Here is an 11313-nt window from a genome sequence, read left to right as displayed (position 1 = left end):
TTTTTCACTAAGGTATTTGAGGAGGTAGATCATGGTAATGAATATGATATTGTGTATATGGACTTCAGTAAGGCTTTTGACAGGGTCCCACATCAGAGACTATTGAGGAAAATTAAAGCACATGGAATAGGAGGAGAAATTTTTTCCTGGATAGAGGCATGGTTGACAAATAGGCAGCAGAGAGTTTGCATAAATGGGGAGAAATCAGAGTGGGGAAGCGTCACGAGCGGTGTTCCACAGGGGTCAGTGTTGGGCCCCCTGCTATTCACAATCTACATAAACGACATAGATGAGGGCATAAAGAGCGACATCGGCAAGTTTGCCGATGACACCAAAATAGGCCGTCGAATTCATTCTGACGAGGACATTAGAGCACTCCAGGAAGATTTGAATAGACTGATGCAGTGGTCGGAGAAGTGGCAGATGCAGTTTAATATAGACAAATGCAAAGTTCTAAATGTTGGACAGGACAATAACCATGTCACATATAAACTAAATAATGTAGATCTTAATATTACGGATTGCGAAAAAGATTTAGGAGTTCTGGTTAGCAGTAATCTGAAACCAAGACAACAGTGCATAAGTGTTCGCAATAGAGCTAATAGAATCCTTGGCTTCATATCAAGAAGCATAAACAATAGGAGTCCTCAGGTTGTTCTTCAACTCTATACATCCTTGGTTAGGCCTCATTTAGATTATGCTGCACAGTTTTGGTCACCGTATTACAGAATGGATATAAATTCTCTGGAAAATGTACAAAGGAGGATGACAAAGTTGATCCCATGTATCAGAAACCTTCCCTATGAGGATAGACTAAGGGCCCTGAAACTGCACTCTCTAGAAAGACGTAGAATTAGGGGGGATATGATTGAGGTGTATAAATGGAAGACAGGAATAAATAAAGGGGATGTAAATAGTGTGCTGAAAATATCTAGCCTAGACAGGACTCGCAGCAATGGTTTTAAGTTGGAAAAATTCAGATTCAGGAAGGATATAGGAAAGTACTGGTTTGGTAATAGAGTTGTGGATGAGTGGAACAAACTCCCAAATACCGTTATAGAGGCCAGAACGTTGTGTAGCTTTAAAAATAGGTTGGATAAATACATGAGTAGATGTGGGTGGGTGTGAGTTAGACCTGATAGCTTGTGCTACCAGGTCGGTTGCCGTGTTCCTCCCTTAAGTCAATGTGACCTGACCTGACTAGGTTGGGTGCATTGGCTTAAGCCGGTAGGAGACTTGGACCTGCCTTGCATGGGCCAGTAGGCCTTCTGCAGTGTTCCTTCGTTCTTATGTTCTTATGTTTAAAGTCAGCAGATGGAAAGCACCGAATCGTCTCGGGTTCACACCAGTACTGACCCCAGGTCCTTCGATCAAGCTACTTCTGGCGAAATGTTTCCTTAATAAATGCTTTGAACTGTACCAGTCACAGCAAATTTTGTAAGATCTTCCTAGCATGGTTCAATAGACTTGCATTTTTACTTAGCTCTTACGTAAGTCTGGAAACCCATCCGATCTGAGGTATTTCCAAATTTTGTTTCAACAGAATCTCTAAATTTTTTTGACGATTGACGAGACATTTGAATACTTCTTCAGGCAGTTTGGTGAGTAGATTACTACCAATAATTTTTTTTCGTGTAATAACCGCTTCTCTTGTATTCGCAGAAATCGCTTTCCCGGTCGGATATCACTCCACAGGAGTTTGAAAACAGCGGATTCTACAGGACGCGCACCAAGGGCCTCTTCCGCATTTGCTATCCAGAGACAAAACCCAAGGGAGGTGAGTACACTGAAGGTCATCTGTGTGTTTACGGTGATATTTTTTAGGGGTTGATAAATATTTAGTGTTTTGCGACGATATTATGGTACAAGTATTCGGTCTACCACAGCTTAGCGGTACATGTGCTGGTTCTGCAACGATTTAGTGGTAGGCTGCTGGGTCAACCAGTATTTAGTGGCACATGTGTATTGTACACTGAAGACTTGTATCACATTGAGACTTGAGTTGCAAATTTAGAACATCCTGGTGTCTGTAATGGCTTGTTGAATATCGAGTGCATATTTGTAAGAGCATAAAACTACCAAACAGTCGTGTCATTACGATTTCCTGAGTCATAAAGCTACCAAATATGCACGCTTCACTGACGCTACTTAGCAATTTGATCACGAAAACATAATGAAGGCACACAGCAGTAGGCCTATTGGCTCATGCTAGGGAGGCCCAACTCACACTCGTGTACCCCTCCAACTATATTTGAACCTATCCAACATTCTGGCCTCAAGGACGCTACCTGGAAGTATTTCACTCGTCTACAACTCTCTCTTGCTAAACCAGTACTTCCTTATAGCCTTTCTAAATCTAAATTTGTCTGACTTGAATTCATTGCTGCGAGTCATGTCGTGGTTAGACATTTTTAACACGCTATTTATATTCTCTGTTTATTCCTGTTTTTACTTGTATATTTCAGTCTTTCTCGCCAGTAGCGATACCAATTCCCACAGCCTCTCCAAGTAAAATTAGTAATAACCTCCCCTTCCACTCCGTTATAGAAATTCTGCCCCCCCTCCCCCGTATCTTCCCTAATTTTAAATCCTTCCAGAGTGCGAATTCGGTGCCTTCATCCTCGTAGGAAAGGGTTCTGATGCTTGTAATTAATTTCGTTATCTTTCTCTATTCTTTCTATATATTTTCAAGTGCATTAATGTCCATTCTGTACGGTAATAAGGAGACCAGAAATTAGCAACATAATCTAAATGAGACAGACCATATGAAAGATAAAGTTGAAGTATAACCTTAGAAGTTTTCTTATTTATGTTTCTTGATATGACGCCAGGAATTCTATTAACTCGATTGCGAACATTTATGCACCATTATTTTGGTTTTAAATTTTTTCTAACCAGAACTTTATAACTTTTTCATATTCATTTTAACTAAGATCTACATTACTGAGCTTATTAGTGTCATAGGTATTTTTTTCCTAAGATTAGAACCTTACACTTTCCTAGAATTAGAACTTTATTTACACTTGTCTCGTTAAACTGCATCTGCCACTTCTCCGACCACATCTTCAATCTATCCTTAAGATCCTGTAGCCCTCTAGTGTCCTCGTCAGAAAATAATTTTATTGCATATTTCAGTGTCATCGGCAAACTTAACTTTTGTCACTGTTCCCTCATCTGTCGTTTAAGTAGATTGTTAGCAAGGGGTCCCAATGCTGCTCCCTGCGGCATGCCACTAACTGTCTCTGACTCCCTCAACTTTAGTTTCATATTCTCTCTTGGCTTTCCTTGTACCTTTTTTTTTTACTTTTTAAATTGAATATATTGATCAACAAAGTGACCCATCTCTTTTAATTTGTTTGTAAATGCCCATTTAAGATAAATTTTTTATTGTGTTAGGAACAAATACAGATTGGGCATCTTACATAATGCTTTTGGAAATGTCATATTGGCAACCATCACCATTGTGTATCAGACCTCCCTTACGATAATTCCTAGTCAGTCAACTCTACTCAGGTAATTTCTTAGCCCGTATAATCTTCAGCGCAAAAATCGGGGGCCTTAACTTTATCAGAGAATCCTTGCCAGGACCAAGCCCAGCTGGTTATTTCCTCTTAGTTTTGGTTCTTTCACAAGCAGTTTTAAAAACTACGGTATTGCCAAACTTTGCTTTCATTTAGCCTTTCTAACTTTATCAAACTTGAATTTGTCGTTGCTGGGGACATGAAAATCGACAAGAGAATGTTAGTAATAGAGACCCAAGGGCTCAATAGTGAGTGATAGAAACGCGGAAGTATTACCGTCATGTTGATATATGATCTGACATTTTTGATGATTGCATCCACTCAACTGCATATTCCTCTCCCCCTCCCCTCTGCACCCACACCCAAACCCAGCACCGGTAAGACTTGTGTCCTGCCTTCTTCGTGTGTCCTTAGACACACTGGTTTTGAGGCGGCCCCATCTTAGAGCCTGCACCACTAAATGGGTCATCTTAATTTAACAAATAAACTAATAGCAATGAAATGTGCTCCTTCACGTGGGTGGATAGTCACTAGTATACCTATGTTATCTCGGACACGCAGACCTACCCACGGCAAAAGCCCGAGTGATGAAGCGTTTTTCCTACCCTCACAAGTATTTGTTTCCGTTTTCCCAATGTTCCTGCTTCATCGAATGTGTAAAGACATTGTTGTAATGGTTTATGCTTAATATTAAGAAGAGCTGAAATTATGATTAATCTGTCATTGATGATCACGTTCCTTGGAAATTGTTTACCTGTATATAGGGAATTATACAAATAATAAATTAATACAGTATATATATATATATATATATATATATATATATATATATATATATATATATATATATATATATATATATATATATATATATATATATATATATATATGGTGGTGTGTCTGGCTTGGCTATCGAAGACTAGTGCAGTTCTAGGATCTTCACAAATTGCGAATACATCCAGTACGAATTGTATCCATCCAAAAGCAAAATGGTGCAAATTCTATGCTTGGGGCATCTGTAAGCATGGAATATTGGGGAAAACAAATAGGACATGCAACTTCGAGCATCCCAGAAAATGCCGCGATCTTCTGTCTAAAGGAGTGTGTCGTTCTACCTCTAGCAGATTCTTCCACCCTGAGATGTGCCACTCTTCAGTCCTTAAAAAACAATGTTACAAAATCAACTGCCCCACATACCACTTAAAAGGGACCAGGAGGTATACACCCCGTAAAACAAATCATAGTAGTTACAATGGTTATGACAACTCCTCTCCAAGTTATTTTTTTAGTGGTAGGAAACGAAGAAAGAAAATGGAAAGAAATAACCAAAATAGTTCACCTTGGAACCTTGTTGGACTGGAGGCACAGCCAGTGGTATCTCCGGAATCACTACTACTGATGCAAGCAGCAAAATCCCCCAACAAACATGCAACACGACCTTATTTATATTTGCTAGTATACAGGGCCTTAAGCCATCTACCAACAATAAAATACCTTTCATCAGTGGACTTCTAGTGGAGTCAAATGCAATGTTTGCAGCTTTCACAGAGACCCACGCAAAAGATTACTTTGAGAATGAAATATGGATACCAGGGTGCAACCTTTTCAGATTGATAAATTAGACACATGTGCAACTCTTTGGTATCTTTATTGAGGAAACGTTATGCCACACAGTGGCTTCATCAGTCCATACAAAGGAGAATCTTGAACAGGAGGAGAATGAGGTAATCAGTCCCTCAGCCTTGAGTTGATGTGGTCAGTCCATCAATCTTGAATAGAATACGGCATAAGTGCGGAGAAAGAGCTTATAAACCGTAGGCAGGAGAGGTGCAGCAGTCGTAGGTGGTGTCACATTTGTTCAATGTGGAAATAGGTCGTGTCCAAGGGTTAGGCAAGCGAAGAATTCCCAAGTATTAAGATCCCAAGAAGTTGCAGTGTCTGACAGGATTGTAGATCAATGGACTGACCACATCGACTCAAGGCTGAGGGACTGATTACCTCATTCTTCTGTTCTTCAAGATTCTCCTTTGTATGGACTGATGAAGCCACTGTGTGGCGTAACGTTTCCTCAATGAAAATACCCAAGAGTTGTACATGTGTCTAATTTATCAACGTGTCGGTTCTCTGAACCATTGATCTACAACCTTTTCAGATGCGACAGAAAGAACAGGCAACAATGGAGGGTTGGCCTGTATGTCAGTCTCTCTCTCTCATGTAGTTGAAGTTCTGACAAAAATCGAGAACCAAAACTTAAGTCATTGTGCTTGTATATACGCCACCAGATGCAACTTCCCAACAGTTCGAGGAACAGCTATCGAAAATTGACTACTGTCTGGAAAATCATCCAGCCCCATCCCCAAACATCTTGCTGCTTGGTGACTTCAGTCTAAGAGATACAAAATGGAAGAATGTAGCAAATAGTGTTGTAGCAGAAATAATCCCTTGAGGCAGCTCAAAAGAAAAAATCACACATACATGGGCTTCTGAATTTCTGCAATAAACACACCCTAAGTCAGCAGATAGTGGAGCCAACAACACTGGAGAATACACTTGACCTTAAGTAGTCTGTAAGCCAATAAAGTTAGCCTGCCCATAATGCTAAGGCATGATAGTGGCTCTCTTTGCACTGCAACTCATTTTTGTAATTACATAATCACAATGTAAACTTGCAAGGAAATAAAAATTTGTATTTGTATTTTCATAAATAATGAGGACCTGGTAAGAAATATAACGATATCAAAAACAACTAATTCTGATCACAATCTTACATGCACAGGAGTCCTCATCAGCAAAATGCATACATCTGTGAGGGTACCTTCCCCAAATTCAACTTCAACAACAAGAACATCAACTGGGACCAGGTAAAGTATGTCCTACATGAAATATGTTGGGAAGATATCTTAAATAACATGGACTCTAACCAGTGCCTTGAAAAGATCACCTTTCTGGTAGCTGAAGTATGTTTAAGGAATATTCCCATAAGAAAAAAAAGAGAAGTAAACTGGAGAGAGATATGCTTCTTCTACAGGAGAAGGCGAAGAATCACTGAGCTCCTCAAGAATGCCAGATTAACTGAAACACGGAAGTGCTAACCAGGGAAGTGGAAAATATTGAGCTTAAGTTAAAGGACTCATAAAGGATCCAGGAGAGACAAGAGGAGCCAAAAGCGATTAGTGAAATTTAAAAAAAAATCTAAATGTTTCTTTTCATATGCCAAAAACAAGGCAAAAACCACATCTGGTATAGGGCGCTTGCTCAGACAAGACGGATCCTACACAGATGACAACAAAGAAATGAGTGAGATACCGAAATCTCAATATGATTCTGTATTCAGCGAGCCACTGATCAGTCTAAAGATAGACAATCCAGATAAATTTTTCATGAATGAGCCTCAAAACCCTGTCAGTGTATACCAAATTTCTGACAACCCTAAATTCACTAGACTTTGAGAAAGCCATTATAACATGCCCATGCACATGGAACTGCAAGGAACCCCTCTCACAGGCCCTAAGTATGCTGTGGAGGAGCTTAAAGACAGGTGAGATTCCACAGTCACTAAAAGCAACGGATATAGCCCCACTCCATAAAGGTGGCAACAAAGCAATAGCTAGGAACTGTAGACCAATAGCTTTAACGTCCCACATCATAAAAAATCTTTGAAAGAGTTCCAAGAAGCAGGATTGCAAACCACTTGGACTCGCAACAATTGCACAATCCTGGGCAACACGGGTTCAGAGCAGGTCGCTCCTGCCTCTCGCAACTACTGGACCACTGTGATATGGTCTTGGATGCACTGGAAAACAAACAGAATGCAGATATAGTATACACAGATTTTGCAAAAGCCTTTGACAGATGTGATCATTCTGTAATAGCACACAAAATGCGTGCTAAAGGGATAACTGACAAAGTAGGCAGATGGATCTTTCAACTTCCTAACCACTCGAACACAAAGAGTAATACTAAACAGTTAAATCGGAAGCTGCCATGGTGAAGAGCTCTATTTTATAAGGCACAGTACTCGCCCCTATCCTGTTCCTCATATCAGACATAGACAGAGATGTAAGCCGTAGCACCGTATCATCCGTTGTAGACGATACTAGGATCAGCATGAGTGTCATCCATTGAGGACACGGCAAATCTCCAAGAAGATATAAACCAAGTTTTCCAATGGGCAACAGAGAACAATATGATATTCAATGAAGACAATTTCCAACTACTCCGTTATGGAAAACTAGAAGAAATAATAGCTAGAACTAAGTATACTACAAACTCAGTAGAGCAGAAAAGTAATGCGAAGGACCTGGGAGTGGTAATGTCTGAGGATCTCACCTTCAAGGACCACAACAATGCCACTATCACATCCGCGAGGAAACTGATAGGATGGATAATGAGAACATTCAAGACAAGAGATCCCAAGCCAGTGATGATCCTTTTTAAATCACTTGTTCTCTCTAGGCTGGAATACTGCTATACATTAACATCTCCACTCAAGGCAGGTGAAATTGCAGATCTAGAGAATGTACAGAGAACCTTTACTGCACATATAAGTTCCATCAAACGCCTTAACTACTGAGAACGCGTGGGAGCACTTGACTTGTGCTCACTGGAGTGCAGGCGAGAGAGAGGCATCATAATCTACACCTGGAAGATTCAGGAGGGATTGGTCCCTAATCTGCACACAGAAATCATTCCCTATGAAAACAAAAGACTTGGCAGGCGATGCAACATACCCCCAGTGAAAAGTAGGGGCGTCATTAGTACACTAAGAGAAAACACAATAAGTGTCCGGGACCCAAGACTGTTCAACAGCTTCCCACTAGTTATAAGGGGAATTACCAATAGACCCCTGGTTGTCTTCAAGAGGGAGCTGGACAGATATCTAAAGACAGTGCCGAATCAGCTGGGCTGTGGTTCGTAAGGTGGACTACGTGTGGCCACCAGTAACAGCCTCGTTGATCAGACCCTGATCCACCAGGAGGCCTGGTCATGGACCGGGCCGCGGGGGCGTTGATTCCCGGAGTACCCTCCAAGTAAACGCCAGATATGTATTCTTTGAGCCATTAAGTAATAATTTGTCAGTCAAGCATGTTAGCTCTGTAGATATAAAACATGTAAGGACACTGGTACACATTTGGTAGATGAAGGTGTGTGGGCAGCTGTTTGACCAGGGCCTTAGGGGCCTGGTTGCCTGTGGTATTGGTATGTGTGGGAAGTGGCGGCGCGGCCGCTCCTTGCTAGTACCGTTACCTCCTTGAGGTCAGGCACAAGAGGAAGAGCTGCTGGTAGCCTGTATTTCTGTTTAATCCTATTAGGCACATCTGTAGCGTGAGACAACCTTGCTTTGCTTATTAGTTTACGTTGTGGAAACAACGTCTAGTTATATTTTCTTTTATCCCATTGCAAAAGATAGGTTCTACCCCTCCCCCTCCCCCTCCCCCCCCAAAAAAAAATACGTCAGCCTGAGCCGGGAATTTTCAATAGGGCGATGAAGATAGGCATTCCACTATAGGCTATGCTTTAAAGATTTCCTTCCAACTGGGCTAGATTTGTTGTCTCGTTAGCATTACCATCTCTTAGGAGAGGAAGGGAAGAGCAGAATAGTGATGGAGTTGTGTCCATGACCCACACTGTTCTGTTGATTCTCTTACTCCCTTAACTGCAACAGTTTTCCCCGCACCAGAGTGGGTACTCTGGGCCAACACCGTCCCCCCACCTCCCTACCCTTTGTCGACCTGTTATTGAGTTTGGTGGTCATCGCCCTAGCGGTCCGTTCCCAGGCCAGGCCAGGTTGATGGCCTCATCAGTCAGGCTGTTGGTGTTAACAGCACGCAATCCAAGTTAGCACAAGTGCCCTATTGATCAGGAACTTTTGTTTCTTTTTGAGGACAACTGATATTCCTGTCTTCACGCTGGCACATGGTGTACACTGCGCGTGATCATTGGATACATAATCCTCGTGCCACTCTCCCTACCACCGAGATGTACTCACCTGTTTGTGGATGCTTAAGTTGGTCTCGGCTCCTGACCCCGCTTCACGACTACACATTATTCTTGGCCTCCAGGGCACTATAGTATTCCTAAACCTGCTTCAGTTTGTGGGTTAGATCCAATCCAGTGACTTATTTTGCTTCCTGTGCTGGTGTTCAGTTAATACTTCCGCTGTACTTCACTATCATGGTGTTACTAGTTACATTGACGCAGCATCGAAGATTACGGTTTCCTATGCGGATACCTTCACTCGTTAAAAAAATTTTTTGTTGTAATATTTAATTTATTATGGAGTGTATTGATAAACCAGCAAATGACTAAAATTTTCACCGAGCCGGTCATCTGACACCAGCACCATTGACAATATTTTTTTTTTATCAGTATGCTAGGCTATGGGGCCTAATATACCTTGTTGGAGATCGGAGTGCTGGAATATACTAGACATAAACACAGGTCATGCTGTAGCATACTGAAACTATGCGACAACATAGTATTAACTTATTCCCTATAATAATTTTCAAAGTTGTATAGTCCTGTTTATTATTAAACCGGTGTAAAATATTCCTCCACACGAACTCAAATAAATAATTACACATAAAATAAGGCTTTTGCAGCAAATACTTTGATACATTAAACATTTTACATCCACTGAACGTCTCTTTCCTCAGGACCACATTATACTGGCAACTTTCCATTCATCTGTTATGACTCACCTCGTCCTTCATACTCATCTGCTGATACATCCACTTCTAAGTTCCTAAATATATTCCTTCGTTCCTCTTTGTTTATCATCAAGTAGTTCTTTTTTGCATTCACTTTTTACTTCAATGTTGACATTTCTCATTTGTTATGAGATCTATTAAGACCACACTCTTTATTAGCACACTTCTCTTACAACTTCATCTGTAAACATTATAAATATTCTCCCACTTTCCTACATACCTTAACCTGCGCTTCACTTCCCTTATAAAAATTCCTTACAACTTTCACCAGCTTGCCACATATACTGGGAACATAAAAGGCGGAGTACCAAGTTTATATTTACCTCTGCCCTTCATCATCTCCGGGTACTACGTCAGTTATACATCTCCAGGTACTACGTCAGTTATACATCATCTCCGGGTACTACGTCAGTTATACATCTCCAGGTACTACGTCAGTTATACATCTCCGGGTACTACGTCAGTTATAAATCATCTCCGGGTAGTACGTCAGTTACACATCATCTCCGGGTACTACGTCAGTTATACATCATCTCCGGGTACTACGTCAGTTATACATCATCTCCGGGTAGTACGTCAGTTACACATCATCTCCGGGTACTACGTCAGTTATACATCATCTCCGGGTACTACGTCAGTTATACATCATCTCCGGGTAGTACGTCAGTTACACATCATCTCCGGGTACTACGTCAGTTATACATCATCTCCGGGTACTACGTGAGTTATACATCATCTCCGGGTACTACGTCAGTTATACATCATCTCCGGGTACTACGTCAGTTATACATCATCTCCGGGTACTACGTCAGTTATACTCACCACTGAACCTGTGCAGTCGCTCCGTCTCTTAGGGAAAATACTTCGTTCCTCAGAAATGAGAAAATAACAAAAAGGCACAATATGGTAACTGGAACAATTCACAGACAACCAGCACACAGCAGAAACAAACTGATGACGACGATTAGGTCCGACTTGGACTAACGACCTCACAGTAGAACTTTTGGTTACTTGATGACCTCACAATAGAACTGTTGGTCATTGGGCAGCGCCACTCATCCTGTGAGTGAACATCCCGCCAT

The 11313-nt window shown here is 41.2% G+C and overlaps 1 protein-coding gene across 2 annotated transcripts in view; it reads left to right on the top strand.

Moving 5' to 3' along the window:
* Window positions 1–11313, top strand: part of LOC128684206 (transmembrane protein 114) — a 234444-nt gene that overhangs the window by 20639 nt on the left and 202492 nt on the right. For both annotated transcript variants that reach the window (XM_070094466.1, XM_070094457.1), the window contains exon 2: window positions 1663–1777. In XM_070094466.1, coding sequence (XP_069950567.1) covers window positions 1663–1777 — 115 coding nt within the window. The remainder of the gene's footprint in view (window positions 1–1662; window positions 1778–11313) is intronic.

Source organism: Cherax quadricarinatus, chromosome 4 (genome assembly GCF_038502225.1).
Source record: "Cherax quadricarinatus isolate ZL_2023a chromosome 4, ASM3850222v1, whole genome shotgun sequence".
Lineage (NCBI taxonomy): Eukaryota > Metazoa > Arthropoda > Malacostraca > Decapoda > Parastacidae > Cherax > Cherax quadricarinatus.
Note: the sequence above shows the minus strand (reverse complement) of the source record. Positions and strands in the feature narration are given on the sequence as shown.